General features: G+C 38.2%; 1 protein-coding gene across 1 annotated transcript in view; it reads left to right on the forward strand.

The window, feature by feature from the left end:
- Window positions 1-2,038: 2,038 nt before the first annotated feature.
- mycbp2 (MYC binding protein 2) overlaps window positions 2,039-24,774 on the forward strand; it is a 412,376-nt gene continuing 389,640 nt past the window's right edge. Inside the window, 1 exon segment of the mRNA XM_051926880.1 lies at window positions 2,039-2,765. Coding sequence (XP_051782840.1) covers window positions 2,485-2,765 — 281 coding nt within the window. The 5' untranslated portion in view covers window positions 2,039-2,484.

Genomic DNA, 24,774 nt, shown 5'->3' on the forward strand with positions numbered 1-24,774 from the left:
TTAGTGCAATCTTATTAAAAAATTGACTTTTGTAAAACAAAATTGATACAAAACCAACATCACTGTGAATCAACAAGATACATGGCAAGTCAAGAATAAATTAACAGGGCAAAAGAAAAAACATGACATGTACTAGTTCATCTAAACAACAAATTAACTTACAATCAATAACAAAATACCTCAAATGTCACAACATTCTAGAAATAAAAAACAACAACAAAAAAACATGTTTAAAGTAAAAAGGCAACAATTAAAAAAAAATCAGAATTAGCATAAGTCACCCTTCTCATTAGAAATGTAATGATTTACTTCATAAGGTCCAAGTACATAACAAACAAAAATAGTTCAAATATTAAAATGTGTGCTTCAATCTACATGTTTAAACTATAAATATGCTCATTTGTAAGAGAAATGCGTCATTTTTCACCTTTTGATGAAGATCCATAGAGGTTTTGGTTCTCTAGAACAGAATCAAAAATACAAAAATAACATTTTATTCATAATTACTGATCTTAAAATAGTCTAAAACAATACGCCACATGCTTAAGCTTGAAATTTGTCATTTTTAATCTCCTGGAAGTGGCTATTAGAGGGTTAGTACCCCTGGTAAGGAATCAGATATGAAATATACTATTGTATTTGTGACGAGCAGCCTTGCAATAGCATAAAACAACACTCCACATGGCTATATTACCGATCCCCATTTTTTGTAGTTTTGTGAAAAGGAGGAACTTTGAACTCTGGTATCCCATTAGAGGGTTAACATAACTTCAGGGGCATGCACAACTTCAAGTCCTTCTAATTATTTCTTCTAAAGACACTTATTGGTTTGCTCTTTACCATTAGGGTGTAATTTCTTGCGCAAAGAAATGATCCAAAATGGCCTACAAATGATAGATGCTGGGGCCTAGAAAGCCAAAAATTGATAGAAAACCCAAAGAGCTTGAAATCTTGCATAACTAGACATCAAGATGAGTCAAATGGTATATGATATGTAATAAATAAAAACTACAAAATACAAGAAAACCAGATTCTTGTTTTAAGCAGATTTTTTTTGTTCCTTGCAGACCTGAGGACACACACTCAGGTTAGGCCTAAATGATCTCCTCAGCACACCTGGCTACAGACCTTTCGTAGCCCATTTTACACTGGCCTGTAAATGAGTCTGTTTTAAAGAGACAAAGCATGGCTTATTCACAAAACAGGGGGATTAACCCCTTATCTTACTATAAATATTTAATCTTCCAACTGTACATGCAATATTTGCAATTTGCACATTTTTCCCTACACCTTAAAATTATGTTATCCTGGTATACGTGTTTGAGGGTCAACATGGTGGTTTGTTCTGCTGCCTTCCTGACCCAACATTCTGGGTTCAAATCATACCATTTGGGCTTGGACTGTGTGCAGTTTCAAGTTCTCATTATGGGTGGAGTTTGAAGGACTCCTCTATCCCAAACATGTGTATTACAGATTGTTTGGCGAATCCTAATTGGTTATATGTAAGCATGGGTTGGTGCGTGTTGGCAGTGCAATTGTCTGCAACATTGTGCTGTGTTAGTTCCTGCTTTGCACCCAATGCTGCTTGGATTGGTTAGAGGATGCTGAAAGAAATGTACTTTTGTGAATTATACATTTTAAATAATATAATTTTAAACAATAAACCATATACGACTTTGACCTACATTGTTATGATAGTCAGAAAAACACTCTAAAGATAAAAAGCCCACCTTACAAAAAAATCCACACCACGAACAGAAAAAGGGAGAAGGTGTGCTCTGGAAGACTTCCGCAGACATTTGACATCCAGCTATCTTTCAAAAACGACTATAGGATTTTCTTTTTCGGATATTATAGGATTAATCTGCAAAAACGTATACGTAACCACCTAAATCTACAGAAAGGTTCGCATATTCGCGTCTTTTTGTTTTCGTTTTAGCAGCTCCGTTTTAAGGCCAAACGAGGGCACGTCACTTCCGCGTACGAGAGCGTTCTTAACGTGATGCGCCAGAACGTCGTCTGCAGTCGTTTTCTGTTGCGCAAGCCTGCGGCACTTGGAGCCTGGATGGAAACCTATCCCAGCATGCCTGACAGCGAAAGCAGGAAAGAATGATGAAGATGATGAAGCCAAGATGGCAGTAGTGAGGGCGCAGTCGGTTCAATGTCTACAAAATCAGAAGAAGCTAACAAAAGGCATAGTCAACAAAGCAGGAAATTAAAGAAAATTATATGTACAGAAAAGGAGTGTCAGTCGTGCGAAGCGGCATGGCCTGAGGCCCGGAGACGCTGATATCATTACTGTACGGAGAAGGGGAGACACTTTCGTATTTGCACAGAGGAGGGGAGCGTGCGGTTTCGTTTCAAGCCTGTGGATATAATGATTATTGGGTATATCCGGTAGCAAAAGCCGGATCTGAATGACAGTCTTACGGCTTTTGCGTTTAAATGAATTTTATATAATTTATTATTTTTTTTGTTGAAAGGATGATGTGTGCTGCCGCTACTGCTGCTGCTGCAGTAGGGACCAGTGGGCTCCTGCCTTCACCTGCTGCTTCCACTGGGCTGGGAGCAAAGGTCATTTTAGGGATTGGGGCGGATTTTTCGGGTTTCGGGTCAGGCATGAGTGCTTGCCCTGGTCCCGGGGCCCCGTCGGATTGTCGGGGCCGATACCAGTTGCTGCTTTCCGGGACAGCGCTTGCAGAAAGCTACCGGAGGATTTACACCGCGGCGATCAGTGACAAAGAGCAAGGGATCAACCAGGGAAGGTATGTCAACAGCCCTTCATCTATTATGACAGTATTTAACAGTAGTGTTAACTTGGAAACGCTTTCCTAATTGGACTGGAATTTATGTATCATTAAGTTGTACAAGTAATATATAACTATGCTTTGTCGAATAACACTTGAGAGCTTCACTATTGGAAGTGGTAACAAAGCTGCTGTGCATTTAAATGCGTACACCAACGCTGTTTCGGCAACAGAGCCGGTGGGTTATTCGGTTGTGCCGCAGCACACCTTAATGCCGGCGTCTTCATGCATTTATTGACAGGGTGGTTTATGGGTTATGTATACGAGCAGCATGACACGCGCTCTCTGGGCCTAAAGCTGCTGCGTTGTTTTTCTTTTTTTCGCTGACAGCGTGAGGTTAGTGATCAGCGCCGGAGATTTTTGTACTGCCGCAGATAAAAGGGAGAAAGAGGTATCATCATGTGTTTTAACATCATGTCTTCCCGCCACCGATAGACGTGAACAGAGCCCCGCTCTTTTTTTCCCGGAGACTGCTATGTATCTTCAGGCCCCTGGCGCGCACTTCTTATCTACCTCGCGTCCTGAGGCGCGTAGAGAAGCGCTTGCGTCGCATGTTTTATTTTATTTTTTTATGCACGCGTCGATCTGTCATTTATTTGAGTACACTATCCGAATTATTCCTGAACGATTCTGCCACAGACTAAAAACAAACCTGACACATTCGCTTTTAGAAGCACTTCTTTTGAGAGAGCGTCGGTGACCCTCCCTGTCATTTTCCTTCGGACGTGGCTTAATGTTGGTGGCCACCTCGACTCGTTTGGAAAAGCCAGTGTGGTCGTGTTTTCTAAACAGAAGCTGTGAGGACTGAAAGGCGTCTAGGCGCGGCTTGCGCTGACTGGGCGGGGCACCTGCGCCTTTATTCTTCGCGAGGCAGGGCTTTCCTGATCCTTCTGCTTTGGTGTCGTTGCCACATTTACTGTTGCGCTGCTGTTTGACAAGGCTTGTATGCGAGGTGGGACAAAAGCATATGGGCTGGACAGTTGTTAGAGGTAATCGGGGCATGTGCGCGAGAGTTTACTGCCACGCTGCAGCATTTAGGTGCCCCCTTTTCAGCGACAGAAAAGGTTCAATGGTGACATTTCCGTTATTTTTTATATCATTATTTAGCAGTGACTCATAAGCCTTGTACTAGCCTATTGGGATCGGAGATCATTTTATATTTAAACATCTGTCAATCCCTTATCACATCAAGGTTCAGTTTGGATCGGTAAAGCTGCATTTTTTTGGGGTTGTGTTTTCAGTAGTCTTCCACAGTAGGACTCAAAACTTTTTTCTGATTTATGTGAGAAGTATGACTTCAGAGGGACTAGTTGTCGTTTTGCATCTATGTCTGACATATTTAGGCTCTGGTTACCTTTGACCTGAGGTGTAATTGCTGTGAAGGTAACATTTAAAAAATTCTAAACGTTTATAAAGACTGAATGCCCTTGACCATGAGCAATAAATTGGAGAAAGGTTAACACCAGTAACCAAGGTTTGGCCTTCTTCCACTTTACCCATGTTTCATCCTTACAGGCAAGATTCACCCCTTGCATGTTAGTCACAAATCATAATCGCAACTACTCTTCACCTAAGCATTCTTGGCAGGTTTTACTTTGACGTCTCAAAACTGCCAATGTATGTTAGTTTGCCATGCACATGATGGTGTGGAAACACCAGCTCTTTCTTCAAGCCACACACTGGTCTAGATCTTCCTTACAAAATGTGCACAGCTTCCAGTTACTCTTGTTTTGGGTGTTTCTAACTTTGCTTCATATTCTTCCTTCACTGGCAAGGTCTAGATCCCATATTCTATATCAATTCTGACATGTGTTATGTTTGCATGCAGTGGGAGATCAAAGCATCTCACTTGGTAATTTCAGTGTGCCATAATTCAGATTTCTCACTTTAATATATTTGTCATAAGTATATGCACAGAATGGTGGATAGGTCACAAAGCTCTTTCTTAAACCCTTGTTTGTTTTTGTTGCATTATCACAAATATTAAATATTCAATTATGTTTAATTTATACAATATTCACATCCGAGACTTGTTTTAGTAGTCATTACATCTTTTTTGAATGTTTAGGTCTTTTAACGTGAAGTATACCTTTACTGTCCAAAAAATGGAAAGTATTCCATTTTCTATCACTGATTTTTGTTAAATAATGCATTTGTTCTACCACTTTGGGCATGTTATATAGGTCACATACCATCTACCACTGCTGTGACCTTGTCCACACAACCAGAGTTGCCCATAAAGTAACAATTTTACACTGTGTTTAAGGTTGTTAATGAGCATTTATGTTTGTATCTGTACACATACTGTACGTTGCAAGTGGAATAGACTAAGCAAAGCTGGCTGTAGGTAGTTTAGGGTAGTGTAAGAGTGGCAAGTTAGAATCATTCCCGCTTTATGTCTTTACACTATGAATACATTCCTGGACACGATTTTTAGTGTAATGTAAGGTACTACTGTTCATTGTCTTTACATGTATTTATGATAAGTGAGAAATCTGCCTACAGTTCCCCACTTGATTTTAATCCTTTGTAACTTAATCCTTGGAAGCAACTGTTGTAATATTTAAAAAAATATTTGTGATACTGTAACAACAAATGTTGTGGTTTTAGAATGGATCTTTCAAAGATTATTTATTATTATTGTTATTATTATTATTGACAATGTGATTTATCTTATGTGTGCACTTTAAACTTATTCACTGTTGTATTCTGTAAAAATTTCAAACATTACTAAGTGAATGCCAAGATATAGCAAAAAAAAAAAAAAAATCGGCAATTGGTATAAATCAGTTTTGGGTAGGTTTGAAAATGGATGCATAGATCACTGTTATGGTTGTGATGTTATGATTTCTGGATATTGCGTGTTAGTAACTGAAGAGTGTGTTTAATGAGTAAGTCATTCATTTAAGTTTGTCCCATCTTTACAGTTATCGTCGTGATCAATTTTTATTGTTTCAGAGTTCCCGCAAAACGGATTTTGTGTCTCCCATAAGTAATTAGGCTTTTGTATTGTTTTAAGTGTGTACATTGAGCTGGAATGGCTTTAACTGCAGTACCAGTAGTTACTCATAACTGGAGGCAGAATCCCATTTTCTACCATACCTTTCAGATATGTGTTTTATGTGCTATTGCTGTCTTTGTAATGTTTTTTTGTTATACTGTGGTTTTAAGTACACGGTAGTTGACATATTTAGGGTTTGCTGATTGTTTTTAGCATTGAAGTGTTCTGTTTTAGCAGCCATGCCAACTGTGTCTCTGTGATTCTGCAGTTTTTAAAATAAATTATATGTTGTGCGGGTAGAGAGAGTTGCCTAGTGGTTCAAAGCATTATAACCAAGCTGTGCAAATATCTGCTTTAGCATCTAAGTTAGTTGAGGGCAGAGTACAAAAATGTCTGCAAATTGAATTTTTACTTTTTTTTTTTTTTTTTTAAGAAACACACTTCTCCCTGTCCCATCATTGCAATGCAAACATTTGCAGCATGGACCACTGGCTACTATAAAATTTGCTGTTGACACAAGAAACAATAATATTAGCACTAGCATAGCACTCATACTGTAACAGTTAAACAGGCCAATCTACCAACCATTGAAACATGGAGATTATGATAACTTGAAATAGAAATGCATACCAGTAAAATACCTTGACTGTATTGCATAGCTTAAGGTGCTTTTCATTAATTCAAGACCAGAAGTTCTGTTGATTTCATGAAAAGTAAAGAATTATTTTTTTTTTTTAAAGTGTGAATTCTGACTCCTGTGAACCAAAATGTCATATGTTGGCATACTTTATACTGTATCTGAGCAAAGTGACTTTTAAATTGCTTAGATATGAAAGTCTGTTGCATGTATATACATTTTTAAAAAGCCTGGCTGTTACCAGACATCCATAATATGCAGTGACATTACAAGAATCTTAAAGCTGCCACCATGGAGCACACCATATGATTTCCTTCAACAGTTCCTGAAACGCTTCATTAAGTTTGTCACGTGTAAATACGTGATTCTTATTGAGCTAGCAGAATTAATGACCAAGAACAAGTGCAAACCTTATTAATGAACATAAGAAGAAAAATCTTAACCACTATTTATACATAGACGCCTGCACCATTCTGTTTTACTGTAATTCTTTTAATAAACTGTACACTACTATGTTAGTGGTAGTATATGTGCATTCCGCAGCATACTATATATAATAGGGGTCCTCAAGCATATTTTTGATGGGCTACAGATATTTCAAACTAGTTCCTTAATTCAAAGCCAGTTGTTGCTGCTGAAGCAGTTATTGCTTAGCTTTCTTTTAATCTTTAACATGTATATTCTTAACTTTTAATTGCTCCTTGTTTTCTTAACCAGCTGCCAAATAATAACTGGATACCAATGGTGAACCAAACTTCACCATCTGATGGGATATACAGTATATCATATTGCTTATTGCCTTTGTTTTGAGTTATTTAATTTACAAAATGAAATTGGTTGTATACACTGCTTAATTTGTAGTTTTCTTCTGTTGATGAGGGTGAAGTAGTTGGTTTCAGCTAAGTTAAACATTTTCTGTTTGCTGTCTAAAAAAAAAATATTACATGAGCTTGTGACTATGCATGGTATGAAACTGAGAAAAGGGAGCACTTCAACCTTGTACTGTATGAAAAAGGTTAAAATAGTGAATTACTGTGTTTATGGAATTCTCAGTAAAAATGAAATAAGCAAAGCATCCTGAAGTTTGATGCATTTTGCAAATGTAGCTTCTTAGCACTAGATGCCATTGAGACTGGCTGTGGCTCTCCGTGATCATGAGCTAGACTATAGGGGTAAGAAAATGGACGAATCGATGGATGGAATATAACATTTACAATTTGATCACCTCTTTGCAAGGGCTTCATTTTTTCAATCCATGCATAAAGTGTTCAGTTTTATTCTATCCAAGTTGCTCAAGTGGCACCTTCAGAGAATATAGCACCGTGAAATTAACATGTAGAGTCAGGCATGTCAGATTTTTATGCCAGACAAATGTAAGCTTGAATTTCTCCGTAAAAATTACTATTTGATAATCTGTAATATAAAGTCCAGTGCTTTAAAGCACACAGATTGCCTGTTGTGTAAGCAACATTGCCAGTATGTCTTGTTAAATGTGCCACAGTAATCAATTTATGCTTAGGTTAACTAATGTTGTACTGTAAATTCCTTTGAACGTATTTGTTAATGCATTATATTTTATTGCCTTACCCATAGCATTGTTTAACTGAATCGTGTATAGTCTTCCTAAATATTAGCACAAATTCCTTGGTGGTTAAAAAAAAATATGTAAAAATCTTTGTTTAAATTTTCACACACATATATTTCTGTGTCTGTTTTAACTCGCTGTTCACTTCATTTTCTGCTAATCATATTTGTGAGAAACTCTGATCAGGGTATAGAGAAAGTTCACAGTGTTGCAATACTGTGCTGATAAAAATAATTGTAAGATGGCAACATTTTTTTCCCCCCAGTAAAGGCAAGTGTTAGTATGTTAGGCCAGTTGTACAATAAAAATAAGAAACCAAAAGGTATGATTCCAGTCACTAGTCAAAGTAAAAATTTGTTTTAATTCATTTTATTAGTGTCAAGCAAACTAAGGTTTACAGTTTAACTTTCATTTTAAGCAGTGCATATTTAACGTACCTGTGAATTAGCTGTTGAACACAAGTTACTTCACCTTTCTAGCAGTATAGTTTGTTTTTGAGACTATTAAAAGCTTTATTCTTTTTAAGTTCCTCTCCTTGCAGGCCTACTCATAGTTAGGTTGGATAACAATCTATTTTACATATACAACTTTGCATAGTTATCTTAAATTCTGTTATCTGTATTTTTCAGTATTCCAAGTATAGTGAGATGAAGAGGCATTTGTAAAACATCTGTCTTGTGCAGTTGGGTTTATCGTAGCTGTGCAGATCATTGTGTGTGTGTGTTTTTTTTATTTTTTTTTTTATGGAGTGGCTGTATAGCCTGGCACATGACCTCTACCAGATATTGCACTATTTGGCGGTGTGCAGATTGGATACTCTGAGTCATGTGCAGAGTGATGTTTATAGCTGCAGCTTGCCTAGTGTCATTGCTGAGTTTCAGTTTATTTTAAAAACTAAAGCCGTATACTAACCTCTTTAAGTACATACTTTACAGAGCATAGTTTTTTTTTCTTTTCAGCACTTAGTCTTTTTTCCCTTCCTGGTTTATGCCATTTTCCTTTGAAAATGTAAAATGTTTGACACTAGCCTTCTACAAAAAAGGAAAACATCTGAATTTAATTTTGCATTAGAAATGCATGCTTTTATTTTCAGACTTTTTTTTTCTTCTAGAAAAAACAATTGATATACTGGATCAGTGTGAGACTTTGAGTAAAAATTATACTTTTCTTGCTTTGATCTAATTTTAGTCTAAGTGACTAAAAGATTGTGGAAAAACTTTGTTTTTGTTTAATGGGTTCCAGGTGGTTTTGCTGGTATGTGTTTTAACTTATGTGTTATTTTCTTACCTATATACCATGAATATAAATTGTATCATGAGGCAGTTAAATATGCCAACATTTAAACCCAGTTTCTCTCTCCCAGCATAATTTAATTTCGAGATGTTATATTGCTGCCTGCACTGGGCCAGCCTATTCCTTTTCCTAGTTTTTACGGTGTTGTCCAAGCAACACCTCCATGTTTTGTGGTCAGAAATGCACAGAATATTTTTGCACTGATAAGCCTTTGTCTCCATTTTCCATATAGCACTGCCAAGCATATTTTAAATTTAATACAAAAGTGACATCGCCACATCTTCCAACTAGTGTCAAGTACACTGCCCACTGCTTATTGTTCCTTACTGTTAATGGAGAAACTGATAGTAAATTGAATACCTATCATGTTTATTGGGTTTGCCGAGATTGCGTAACATTTTACACTGTGTGCACAACTATGATGAGTGCCACTGCTTTCATATTTTCAAATATGTAAATCCAGTTTAGGCTTGTGGGAAGCTTTAGCTTATCAGTTGTAAATTAGAAACCAACCATGGATGGTGCACACATCACAGATGCCTTTTGTTCAGATTCTCACAAAGGGCCGGTGTAGAATTAACCAACTAAAGATGTATGAGTTTGGGTTGTGGGGCAGCATCTGGAGCAAGTGGTGAAAAATGCAGGCTGGACAGAATGTGCAAATTTCCATTAACAATGTCTAAGTGCTGCATTCAAATCTAGGACAGGAGATATATATAAGGTGGCAGCACTTGCATACCTCTGTTATGATTGTAATTAATTTTTAATGGTAATTTGAATATTTCTTTAAGTGAATTTTGAACTGGATGTAGGGATTTATTGATTTCAGAATCAGATTTATCGGCCAAGTATGTATGCATACAAGGATTTTGACTCCGGTTTTGGTGACCCTCCAATTATAAGTTACATAATCAACATGCACACAACAGTTAATCACACACCTCAGGTTAAAAAAGACAGTGTGTTTGTGTCTCTCTCTCTCTGTGTGTGTAACAGGATTGTTATTACAACAGTCGATAAAGGAGGTGCGACAGTTATATTGGATAAAGAGCAGTATGTTACCACAGTAAAGGAAATACTCAGTGACACCACTACCTATCAGCAATTAACTAGCGACCCTACAAAAGCCACCTTAAATAAAATCAACACCATCCTGGGTAAACTCCGAAATAACAACCGCTTAAACTTCGAAGATTACTGTAAAATGAAATCGAATGGTGCAATCCACCCAGAATTCTACGGCCTCCCAAAAATCCACACGATCCCTTTAAAATTCAGACCTTTGGTCAGCCTAACCAGTGGACCAACTTACAACTTATCTAAAAGACTATTTCGTATGCTCAAGCATTTAACATATGATTCAGATTATTCCATTAATGGCGCTGAGATTGCATTACAGTGCCTGCAGAATATATCCATTGCTGCTGATGAGATCATGGTCTCTTTTGATGTTGTGTTGTTATATAGTACAATCCCAATTCATCTGGCTACAGAGACTTTACTTACAAAACTAAATAATGACCCCACCATAACAACACAAAAGAAGCTGACCATTAAGGACATAATGCATCTCGTATCACTTTGCCAAAATACCCAGTTCAATTTTAGTGGAAAATACTATAGATAGAAAGAAGGCATGTCAGTGGGACTTTTAGCTGAACTGGTTATGCAGCGATTTGAAAGCATGCCTCTATCTCGGTTCTTAGCTAAACTTTGGATACGCAACATTGACAATGCATTTGTCATTAAGAAGTAACCAGCTGAATGAATTCTACAACCACATCACCTTAGTGTTTCCCGGCAATCCAATTTACAATGGAAAAAAATAAATGGATGCATCAATTTCCTTGACATTTCTTTTGAAAGAGGTAGCCACGCCGGTTTAGTTACAAGTGTTTATCACAAAGATTGTTATGCTAAAAAAAAAAAAATGCTACACTTTTCCAGCAACCACCCTTCATCACATAAATGGAACTGCGTTCGGACTCTGTTCAAAAGAATTAACATCCATTGTAACACAATGGACACATAAAAAAAAAAAGACAATCTTTTTCGTATATTCACATTGAACGGCCACCTTAAGACATTTATTATACAATGCCTATATAGGAGACACTGCAGACCTTGGCAAACAGTTGACTCCAACTCGGTCCTCCACTGTACGTGCCACACCCTCTCTTATCATTGTGGTGTGTCAGAAAGTGCAGCACGCGTCCTGTCCAGATCTGGGATCAAACACAAACTGGTAAACACTTTACGGACTATCCTTTTCAATGCTAAAAGCAAAAAAGTCAACCACGGATACAAAAAACGCAATTTACAGCATTCCATGCAATGCATGCCCAGCGGTATATGTGGGCATAACATCTAAAGAACTCACAACACGTATATAGGAACATTACAATACCTTCAGAAGGAAAGACTTACGGTCACTGATTTACATACACATAAGTACCACCAGACACCCATTTAACTGGGACACTGTGAAAGTAAAGTGCAGGGCCAACACTTAAAGAGTTGCAAGAGAGTTAGCTGAATCGTGGCTTTCTAATGAAAACGCCATTAACAGACACTTGGACTTGAACACAGCATATGCAGGCTTAAAAAGAGGAACATCTAAATAATAATAATAATAAAAAAAAAAGTCTTTATGACCAACACCTTCTGAATCCCACCTTACTAATCCACCCCAACCCCCTTACAGCCTTCTCCCTTTATCATCATACTTCACCAGCTGCAGTCATATGAATGTTTCAGAACCCTTCTTAATTCTTTGAAAGCTCAGCCAATGATAAACAAAAATCCAAAGTAGTAAATTCCTTTTAATATATGACATGCCTTATGGAACCAGTAGTATTTCAGCAGTGACATTGTTTATTGGATTAACAGAAAATATGCAATATGCATCATAACAAAATTAGACCGGTGCATAAATTTGGGCACCCCAACAGCGGTATTACATCAATACTTAGTTGAACCTCCTTTTGCAAATATAACAGCCTCTAGACACATCCTATAGCCTTTGATGAGTGTCTGGATTCTAGATGGAGGTATTTTTGACCATTCTTCCATACAAAATCTCTCCAGTTCAGTTAAATTTGATTGCTGCCGAGCATGGACAGCCAGCTTCAAATCATCCAATAGATTTTCGATGATTTTCAAGTCAGGGGACTGTGATGGCCATTCCAGAACATTGTACTTCTCCCTCTGCATAAATGCCTTTGTGGATTTCGAACTGTGTTTTGGGTCATTGTCTTGTTGGAATATCCAACCCCTGTGTAACTTCAACTTTGTGACTGATGCTTGAACATTATCCTGAAGAATTTGTTGATACTGGGTTGAATTCATCCGACCCTCGACTTTAACAAGGGCCCCAGTCCCTAAACAAGCCACACAGCCCCACAGCATGATAGAACCTCCACCAAATTTGACAGTGTTTTTCTTGGAAGGTGATGTTGTTCTTCCGCCATGCAAAGCGCTTTTTGTTATGACCAAATAACTCAATTTTTGTCTCATCAGTCCAAAGCACTTTGTTCCAAAATAAATCTGGCTTGTCTAAATGAGCATTTGCATACAACAAGCGACTCTGTTTGTGGCGTGAGTGCAGAAAGGGCTTCTTTCTCATCACCCTGCCATACAGATGTTCTTTGTGCAAATTGTGCTGAATTGTAGAACGATGTACAGATACACCATCTGCAGCAAGATGTTCTTGCAGGTCTTTAGAGGTGATCTGTGGGTTGTCTGTAACCATTCTCACAATCCTGCGCATATGCCGCTCCTGTATTTTTCTTGGCCTGCCAGACCTGGGTTTAACAGCAACTGTGCCTGTGGCCTTCCATTTCCTGGTTACATTCCTTACAGTTGAAACTGACAATTTAAACCTCTGAGACAGCTTTTGTAGCTAAACCATGATATTGAACAATCTTTGTTTTCAGATCTTTTGAGAGTTGCTTTGAGGATCCCATGCTGTCACTCTTCAGAGGAGAGTCAAAGGGAAGCACAACTTGCAATTGACCACCTTAAATACCTTTTTGTGATGATTGGACACACCTGTCAATGAGATTCAAGGCTTAACGAGCTAATCCAACCAATTTGGTGTGGCAAGTAATCAGTATTGAGCAGTTACATGCATTCAAATGAGCAAAATGACAAGGGGACCCAAATTTTTGCACAGCCAGTTTTTCACATTTGATTTAATTTCATACAACTAAATACTGCTTCACTAAAAATCTTTGTTCGGAAAACACCCCAGTACTCAGATGTTCCTAGGAAATGAAAGACATACCACTGTTTATCTTTTTTGTTGAAAGCAGAGTAAATTATTATGCAGGCTGAGAGGGGCTCCCAAACTTTTTCATATGACTGTATATATTGCCCTTGATTCCTGTATGTTGAATCATTTTCCTCGATGATGACACCTGTTGAAAGGTTACGAATAAAAAACTATTTTAATATACGTGAATCATTTTCTCCCTTTGTGTAATTCTAGCTTCCCAAAAAAAAAAAAATATAATATATACACACTGTGTATTCATTGTAGCCTGTTTTTGTCATGTTTAGTCACTGATCCAAACCACACTGTTATGGATGAGCTGAGAACAGAGTTGATGACTGCTGTGTAAAACTGAATCAGCAGTTCCTGTGGAAGGATAAACTTCTTCAGTTGATATAGGAAGTACATTTAATGTTGTGCCATGTTTATGATGGATCCTACATTGGTCTCCCATTTCAAGTCCTGTAAGATTATAGTTCACAGAAATGTGAATGTTTCCTCAATTATAACAGCAGTATTAAGTATGGACAGGGAGGATAATTTTGTGAGACCTCTCCTAAAATCCACTGTTATCTCCACAGTCTTGAGAGTGTTTAGCTCCAGTCTGTTATGACTACACCAAAGGGGCAGCTGCTCAACCTCCCGTCTGTATGCAGACTTCTCACCATTCCTGATGAGCCCAATTATGGATGTTTTATCTGTACATTTGATAAGATAAGAGATGCAGTCATTAGTGTAGGGAAAAGAGCAGAGGGGGGAGCACACATTACTGGGGGGTGCCCGTGTTGATCGTACGATAGCTAGATGCGAGTTTCCCCAGTTTCACCTGCTGTTTCCTTTTGGTTAGGAAGTTGGTGATCCATTGACAGGTGGAGGCGGGGATGGAATGCTGGCTGAATTTGTATATGTGTATATCACAATACTTGATACTTATTTGATAGCATGGAAAAAACGGAAATCCCATTTAGCAGCCTTTTTAATAAGAGTACCTCCATTTTTCATGTAAGCTATTGTGCCATTTTCTGTAATAGAATATAAAATGTATAAATACTAATGGTAACAGCAGCTTTAAAATACTGGTGTATCCATGAATTAGTTACAGAACTATCATTTAAGTAAACTAATATTGGCATTCATTAATATCTAAATACAATGCAGCACTTGAATTTTAATGTGTAATATACTGGGAGAATCCCATATCTAACAACAAAAGGAGGGTGTTTTATAATCTTGTTGGCATTTCAGATACAGTTAATAAATCAGGTAGTTCATGATGATATCATTCTTTATCTTAGCATATGTAAGTTTACTGTATTCTGACGTTTTCTTTCTAGTACCTGAAAAATATCACTCAAAGTCAATACTAAAAATAAAAATGCAAATATTATGACCAGGAGCTATACTACCAGTCTGAAATGGGTTGAAATATAAATAATTAGTGCAGTTATATGTCTTTTGGTATGGGATTTGTAAAAGCAGTATTAATGTTTGTGAAGTGCCATATTTTGGAATGACTGAGATGTAGCATCCAGACAAATGCACTTGTCCTTTTAATAGGGTGGACTGTTGAAATATTAAATTCCAAGATAATTCAGAATATTTTAATTCAAACAAACATTGTAAATCTGTTTTTGTAACATGCTTTTAAAATATGTTTTGTTAGAGAATCCCTCTGTTAGGTTTCTAACATTTGCTATTGTAAGACTTACAAGATTTATGTTTGTTTTCATTGGCTGCTTAAAAGTCTTAGAGTAATTTTTAAGGGATGAGTCAAATTGATTAAATTTTCAAATTGCACATAATCTTGTTGCTATAATTTCCCTCTTTTTCTGTTTGATCCTCCTGTCCAAACTTGAATTTTCCTGTGTGAAATCAAACTTGTCAGTTTTATATTAATCCACTGTTTCAGAATTCTTTGTTGTGTTGTTAAGACTTGGTTGTTGCTTTGCTTATGTACTAATTCATAATTAGAATATTAACTGGACTTGCAGCGTAACTAGTAGACTGTCACATTCGTCCACATTCCTTTCAAATATATGATGTGTTCTTTCACTGCATTCACATTTTAGTGTTTTTTTTTTTTTTTTAATGAAAATTTATTTGACTTCAAAAACAGAATGAATAACAAAAATTTAGCATTTGCAAATTAAAGAAGTATGTTGTTTTGTGCACCCTGCTAACTGGCATATTTGCAGTGCTTTTTTCTTTGAAAAACTAATTACAGTACAATCCCTCCTAACTGGCCTCGGATTAACCGGCCTGTTAAAATTTATTTATTTATTTATTTATTTATTTTTAATCCTGAGGTCTTCTTTATGTTATATGTATGCACTTCCTTCTTTCCTGGAAGGTGAGAGGGCTCCTACTTTCAGAGTGATTTCCGTTTACGTATTCCTTTATGAATTTTCCACGGTGCCTTCTTTCTACCTGGCGGCTTCCCTGCTTCTCCCATCGGGCTTCACAACAGGGAAGTCGTCCTACCTGTAGGTGCAGCTGCCTTCCACACTGGTTTGGTAGCCGTCCGATCCCTGGCTATGTCGGGCGCCATCTGGATCGAGACTTGGGTTCTTTCCACAGCGGCCAGGGCGCTCACGCTGGGGTAAACCAGCCCGAAGCCTCCACGACTGCCACTGCCTTTCGACGGCCAGTCGTCTTCAATTCCAGTCACTCCAGCTCCATGATCGCTCAGCTGGAGCGACCGCTTTCTTCAGCCCCACCAAGTGTCGGCCAGACACTCATCTGCAGGGGTTCACCTCCCAGCTGCCTGCCTTTGCTCCATCGAATCTGCTCTCGCTCGCTCTCTCCTGCATCAGCTTTCCTCTATCTGCTTCCTTCTCCATTAACCTCCCGTTCTTTCCTGTTCTCCCCCTATTCGCCTTATGCTTCTGTTTATCACGGGGACAATTACGGATGCAGACGACTCCTTACCTGTGAACTTAAGCTAGGATCGCCCGCATCACAAATTCCTCAGGAACCGATGGGCCACACGTACTTGCTGAGTCACGAGTGCGGCGAATATTTATTTAAAAAGTGGCCTTTTTGACTTGAGCTGTGGACTTGCTACACCACACTGTCCAGTCGTTGCATGAGAAAAACCTGTGTGTGAAATTGTGGATGAAGCCTTGTAGATATGGTTTCTTCAGGAACGTCGAAGAGGTACAGTACATACCTTAGAAATATTTTTCTACATGAAAATAGGTATGCGTCGGATTAACTGGCCAAAACGGGAACCGGTTATGGGTCCAGTCCTGAGGTGGTTGGTTAAGAGGGATTGTACTGTAAATCTTATAGTATTAACAAATAGGGCAGCTCATTTCATTGCTAGTTTAGATTAGACAAACAGCCTCTTTTTTAAACCTTGTCTTTTTTAGAAAGTTAAACAATGTGGTTAGCGCTGTATAATGGTGGGTGTATGCAATGTTTTTTCACCTGTGACACCAGACCTTATAAACTGGAAAAAAATGAATGGATACGTAAATAGACATCTTGTAGATGTGTTCATTCCAATCTGAGAATAAATGCGATGCCTCTGTTCCTTTTTAACGGCTGTGTAGGACACTGTATTCAAAAGTGAGTCATCTCGCTATTAATTGGTCTCCTCTTACGACTGTGTTAACACTACATGTTTTAACTATTACAACTCACATCTGATCAGTCACATAATTGCGCTGTCAAAGCACACAGAAATATTTCTGAACTGACTCCATAATGAGATAAAATTGGCAATGACATAAGCAAGCTTGTATGTGTGCATTTTGGTGCCTTTTTTTTTTTTTTTTTTTTTTTTTTTAATAACAATGATTTCTTCTGTCATGTGCTGAAATTCTAAGGGCATCAAAGACAAATCACTTCAGATATAATTTCATAACCTCTGCTGTCTTTCTTTTTGACTTGTGTAGATGCTGTGCTGTATCACCACTGTGAAGCATTTTAATATGTAGTTTTTACTTGCATATTATTGTGCCTCAAACTATGTTTGAGTAATACACTAATGTAGGTCACTTTAATCTTTAACCTGTTAGGCACAGAGTAAAGAAGAAATTTGAAAGTACAGAATATGAGAGCACTATGTGAACCCTGATAAATGTATAGGCAGGTCTCAATGTATGCCAGTCTTTGGTTACAGCCATTCTGCAGATATGAACATGCATCAAAATTTTTCTTTTCAACTAAATTTTAATTTTCATCAAGTGACTTCTTGTATTTTTTTTTACTTAAGAATGAAGGAAACCAGTTTTAATACCTTTGAATACATCCAGCCGTTCTTAATGGTAAGAAATAGTACTGCACACTACAGAGTTTGTCACTTTATCATTTTGTGCTTTCTTGTTCACAACAAGCTTAGCCACAGGTTAGCAGCACGATTTAACAACTACCTGTAATTCCCAGTGTCCAAAGAACACATTCCACCTGTACAGTCTCATGGAGTACAGCTTATGAAAGTGAGAGGTGACTTTATTGGTGATACATCTACAAAGACAGCATCTGTCACTGAATGTAACTGGCATAGCCATGCAATAAACTCTGCTAGAAATGAACAGTTAGATAGGCAGCTGTCTTTTAGTTGAGGAGACAAAGAACTTTATGCCAGTAATTTCCATCCATCCATCCATTTTCCAACCCGCTGAATCCGAACACAGGGTCACAGGGGTCTGCTGGAGCCAATCCCAGCCAACACAGGGCACAAGGCAGGAAACAATCCTGGGCAGGGTGCCAACCCACCACAGCCAGTAATTTCCAGCATCCTTAAACTACACTTTGTAGCCACACCATCTCCAGGAGTACAGCTGCTGGGAGGCGGAGACAGCACTGTTAGGGTGTACTCACACTAGGCACTTTTGTTGTGTACCATGCCCAAACACACAATTGTCCCACGTCCCTACTCTCCTGCATGCCTGCACTCACACTGCGCTTAACGTTCTGAGCCCAGGCAGACTTTCGTCAAGACCGAGCGACTTTGTGTAAAGCCAAAACAAGATCCGAACATGGAGTGACAGCATGCATGTCAAAATGATTTTACTTACTTTGTGGTTGTTTTGGAGTTGTGTTGGGCAGGATGATGCTCTACCCGCATACAGATTTATTGAGTGTGTAGTGCAGTGTTTTGCTCTTAATTGTGCTGCATGTATGAGAAGATTTTTACAGAGACGAATAATGTTAAGGGAGGAATTTGCAGCTTTTCTTGACAATTACAATTCACGTTCATGTGTAAGGTGACAATAAAAAACTGTTTTTAACTCAAATGGTATTGAATAAAATCATTGACATCATGCCTGTTTTCCATTTTCGGGTATGTTTAGTGATCACACGGTTTCTGAATGCTACTGAACTGTGCTCGGGCCAAGCAGGCCTGGGCACGGTATAGCTGGCCTGTCACGGAGCAATCGCACTAGTCATACAAATTAGACTTTGCAGAGTTACATGTGGACAAATGTGCTCGCACATGGAATGAATTGCCAGTGTGAGTATACCCTTAGCAATCCATCTGCAAAGATAGTACATTTGTGCTGAGAGATCAGTCAGAGATAGTGGAGGGCTTCATGCCATGATTATGATTGTTTTCCAAATATATAAGGTACTGTGTCATTATCTGAAAAAGGATGTTTAAGCATAATGTCAACATACTATAATATGTGTTTCATTTTAGTTTAAATTATTTGTGTTTTGTGATTATAGTAATTGATTCAGTTTTAAGTTTTAAAAGTATTACTGTAAAATAAGTAATAAAGCGTTTTGCATTGTTGCAGATATTTCCATTAATGGTCATTTTCTGTGTATGTTCCATCTGTAATAGAAAAACAGGGTTACAAATGAGATCCATTCATGTCATTGCTGTAACCCAATTTGTTTTTGCATTTAAGGGTTGTCTTTATATTTCTTATTTACATTTTTTTTCTTTCTTCCAAATGAAGTTCAGTTTAGTTACAAAACACATTACTTGGGAGAAACTGCCTTCTAAAGTGAAAAAATAAACAGCCAGGTTACTTTTTTTAGTTTTTAAATTCCAGAAACAAAATAGTTTATATTAACCTAAAGACTTTGTCTTCTGTTCTGTGCCTGTGGGTCTATCCTCCGTTTTATATCTTGATTTTTGTCATTTTCCCTTGTAGTTGACCTATGACTGCTGATTGACTTTTGTGCAAATTTAAAGCTCTGCTTTTTTTGTTAGAACATTAAAGGTATATGCAGCCACAACTAATATACAGTTACAAATATGAGTGTCTACTCATCCGATTCTAACAATCAAAAACTATTCTGTATACTGAGGCCCCCTCTTCCTCTTGTTTGAGCTAAGCCTGTGTCACACAGGGCTCGGATCATACTGTTTAAGTGAATGGACCTTTTTAGAATGTCCTGATTTAAATCCTCCAACATTAAGACATAGTGAATAACAAAGTTTTGATTTTATTCAGTTTTGCGCAAATCTTATTTACACTGTATAGCTAATATGTAAACCTTGTTCACACTGTGTAGCTAATATGGGCAAAACATTTTGTACAGCAAGGCTTTTTTTTTTTTTCTTCTCCCAAGTCCTCTTACAAACTAACTCAGACATATCTGAGTTCTAGCTTTTGAGCAAATTCCACACTCTCCACTCGGTCTGAACAATCTCTACCTCCTACCCACTTTTCAGTAAGTTGATTTTGTACCATTTTACAAGAGTTGTCATATTTTGGTGACATATTCATCAGACCATGAATCATGAATGTAAAAGCCATTTGTTAGTTATATGTTATATATTAAATGTTTGCCTAAATATTAATGCATAGTCTATGGGAGGTTCTTATTACCCCCCACAAGTTAAATTGAATTGGTATAGTCTAACTACTTTTTGCCCCTCTAACTATAGAATAGTCTTGGTTAGTGACCTGCCTTGCTGTGTTTTAAGGTATGGATGGCACATTGTTTTAAACCGTGCCTTATGTGCCTAATAGTATGAAAGTTAATCTGCTCTATTGAATGTGCAGTGCTGTACGTTACAGCATACTGAAGATGAAGTAAAGCATCTTTAAGTATAGAAACAATTATGGTTTGACAAGAAAAGCTAAGTTTATAGAAGAAATATTTTTTTCCCATTTTTTGCCTTTTATTCTATGTGTGTAGCAACATTTTCTTTATTCTTTTAATTTTCACTAAATTTTTCAAAATGAACTCTTGGACTGAGAGATTTCTTTCGGCATGCGTATTACCCGTGCTTGATCCTGCCTTACTCACCCACAGCTACAATGACAAAACACACAGAAGCACTGATTGATCACTTCTCTTCTTAAGCCTATTATAATTCCAAATTTTTTTTGTAGTTCTTTGACTGTTATTTCTGGTATTTTTTTTTTTCTTCAATCTATTGTTTATTGCGGAAGCTTGCATGACTTTGAAAGCACTTGAATTATAGGTTTTCAAATTCAATACAAATGTAGCTACCATTTTTGTTTTTCCACTTTTTTTAGTTGTCTGTTGGACCACTCTCTGCATATTTTTCTCCAGGACAATACCCTGGCATGCAGTTTTATTTCACTGTATTTTATGAGATACGGTGAGATACGCCCGGAGTTCCTCAAGGCTCTGGATGTTGTAGGACTGTCTTGGCTGACACGCCTCTGCAACATCGCATGGACATCAGGGACAGTGCCTCTGGATTGGCAGACCGGGGTGGTGGTCCCCCTCTTTAAGAAGGGGGATCGGAGGGTGTGTTCCAACTACAGAGGGATCACACTCCTCAGCCTCCCTGGAAAAGTCTATTCAGGGGTCCTGGAGAGGAGGGTCCGTCGGATAGTCGAGCCTCGGATTCAGGAGGAACAGTGTGGTTTTCGTCCTGGTCGCGGAACAGTGGACCAGCTCTATACCCTTAGCAGGGTCCTGGAGGGTGCATGGGAGTTTGCCCAACCAGTCTGCATGTGTTTTGTGGACTTGGAAAAGGCATTCGACCGTGTCCCTCGGGGAATCCTGTGGGGGGTACTCTGAGAGTATGGGGTACCGGCCCCCCTGATAAGGGCTGTTCGGTCCCTGTACGATCGGTGCCAGAGCTTGGTCCGCATTGCCGGCAGTAAGTTGAACCCGTTTCCAGTGAGAGTTGGACTCCGCCAGGGCTGCCCTTTGTCACCGATTCTGTTCATAACTTTTATGGACAGAATTTCTAGGCGCAGCCAGGGCATTGAGGGAGTCCGGTTTGGTGGGCTCAGGATTGGGTCACTGCTTTTTGCAGATGATGTTGTCCTGTTTGCTTCATCAGGCCGTGATCTTCAGCTCTCTCTGGATCGGTTCGCAGCTGAGTGTGAAGCGGCTGGGATGAGAATCAGCACCTCCAAATCCGAGACCATGGTCCTCAGCTGGAAAAGGGTGGAGTGCCCTCTCAGGGTTGGTAGCGAGATCCTGCCCCAAGTGGAGGAGTTCAAGTATCTCGGGGTCTTGTTCACGAGTGAGGGAAGAATGGAGCGTGAGATCGACAGGCGGATCGGTGCGGCATCCGCAGTAATGCGGGCTCAGCATCGGTCTGTCGTGGTGAAAAAGGAGCTGAGCCACAAGGCGATCTATGTTCCTACCCTCACCTATGGTCATGAGCTATGGGTAGTGACCGAAAGAACGAGATCGCGAATACAAGCGGCTGAAACGAGTTTCCTCCGCAGGGTGTCTGGGCTTTCCCTTAAAGATAGGGTGAGAAGCTCAGTCATCTGGGAGGGGCTCAGAGTAGAGCCACTGCTCCTCCGCATCGAGAGGAGTCAGATGAGGTGGCTCGGGCATCTGATCAGGATGCCTCCTGGACGCCTCCCTGGTGAGGTGTTCCGGGTACGTCTAACCGGGAGGAGGCCCCGGGGAAGACCCAGGACACGCTGGAGGGACTATGTCTCTCGACTGGCCTGGGAACGCCTTGGGATTCTCCCGGAAGAGCTAGAAGAAGTGGCCGGGGAGAGGGAAGTCTGGGCATCTCTGCTCAAGCTGCTGCCCCCGCGACCCGACCTCGGATAAGCGGGAGACAATGGATGGATGTATTTTATGAATTCCTGAAGCTTTCCATTCTTCAGCAATAGATCAGTTTAGCAGTCTGTAATGATTAAAATGTAATCTGCCTCTGCAGTCCCACATAGTGTTTGTGCTTTAAAGTCATTTGAAATGAGCTCTTTGAGTAGGTCAAAAAAGCAATATATAAATGTAATTATTATTATTATTATTAATTGCACCCAATATATTCCACACATGTAAGGTCATTCTATATCTTCAGTACATCCATTCCTTTTGTTTTTATTAGGTTTGGTATGTTTTGTCAGTGGTAATTCCTCATATGCAGTCATGTAGGCTATGTGAAATTTTACTTTAAATTCTTTAAGCTTCTTCTTAGCACTTTGCTCACAGGTGTGAGACATCCTCTGGGCTAAAGGTATGTTCTATGAGGAGCTCAATGCAATTACACAATCATAAGCATTGTTTTTTTCTTTTTTTTAAATTTTTTGTTGCTTTGAAAAACTTGGTTTTCCCTATAACCTCTGACCAACTTTACACCAAAGGCTGCAGAAAATCACTTGTTTAAATTTATTATACCTAAGCCACGGAAATTCCCAAAGCCATGAATTTATAAAGTCCCTTTCAGGACTGTTGACAAATTAATTGCTTGATTTAGATGGTGGCTCAGATGTAATGTTGTCAATATTCGTATTAAGCTTGCCACATGAATTTTGATGTTTTATTGTAACGGTCAAAGAGCCACTAGTTGATGTATCAGCCTGTTTAAAACTCTGTAATTTTAAACCTTGCTGTTTTTATGAAACTATTTAGTGCCTGAAAGGTTTTACAATTCGTAACACCTAAACTTGCTTGATTTTCACCTCTCACATCCGTATTCTGTGATGAAGGGAGATTAAAAGTATGCATTTTAACCCCTTTATCATAAGGGGAAAAAAATATTCATTCATTCTGACCAACATCAGTTTACATTTTCAGCAGCCCTTCTGTTTTGCATTCAGGGTTTGTAAAAAATTATTACTTTTAACTTTGTACTGAACGTTTTCTCCTCCTGGATGAAAATTGTGTTTACAGTTAGGTCTATAAGTATTTGGACAGTGATACAATTTTCATAATTTTGGCTCTGTGCACCACCTCAATGGATTTGAAATGAAGCAATCAAGATATGATTGAAGTGTAGACGTGCTGTCCATGGTATTCTCGCATGCAGAATAATGTCAGAGTCCACCCATAATGATTATGATCTCTCGAGATGTTACTTATAGGTCACCACTTCTCTATTTTTTTTAGACTCTGTCCTATATATTTAATACAAAATACAGAAATTCAGAATGAATTATGTATTTTTCAAGTTCAGAAAGCAGACTCTTTGTTGGATATCAGCAAATTCCATTTTTTCCCCTCAGATCATTAAGAAGTAAACCATGGGTAGTGGTCTCTGAGTCTTACTTTACTTAGTGTTAAATTTACTATGTGCTATCCCAGTATATTTTGATTGTGTTTTTTCATACTGCTAGCTTTTCTAGATTTGAATTATACAGGACACGTTTACTGGTACAGTTCCTGCTTTTGATATGCTGTGTGACCGTGAGTCTTATCCAGTTTTAGTTTAAAAAAAAAAAAAAAAAAAATGTATGCATTGAGTACTGATTCTAAATGTTCTCTTGGATAAAGGCGTCTGCCTAGTATATAATAATAAGCATGTGACAAAGAAGAAATAACTACCCATGTGAGTCATGAGCTTGGTTCTCTTCAGTGCTTTTGTTGCAAAGAAGCTGATTTGTCTTTTTTTTCCTGAACTGGAATGACTTATTGTTCAAAACAAATATGGTATATTAATGACTATAATAATGTGATTACAGTTACAGATACCTAAATATTATGAGAAATTAAAGCATATTTTCTTGTAGATTTTTGTTTTTCTTGGGCTAAAAGTTAACAGATCTTGTTCTGTTAAAAAAAGAAAAACTATTGATCTTTCAATCTATCTTTATTTCGGTTGATCGACAATAGTCTGATTAGAAAGTTGTATATGTTACAGATGGAATTCCAGTTAGTTAACTTTGATTAAGACTGTTTTTTAAAATTAATATAAGCACTTCCACATTACTAATATTAATTGCTTAACTGCTGAGCATTAGGGATGCTCCAGCATTAATTGCTGGTATACTTATCAGTCTGAAATAATATACAATAAAGGCGGAAAATAAGGTCACCTGAAGT

This window comes from Erpetoichthys calabaricus, chromosome 4, assembly GCF_900747795.2.
Source record: "Erpetoichthys calabaricus chromosome 4, fErpCal1.3, whole genome shotgun sequence".
Lineage (NCBI taxonomy): Eukaryota > Metazoa > Chordata > Cladistia > Polypteriformes > Polypteridae > Erpetoichthys > Erpetoichthys calabaricus.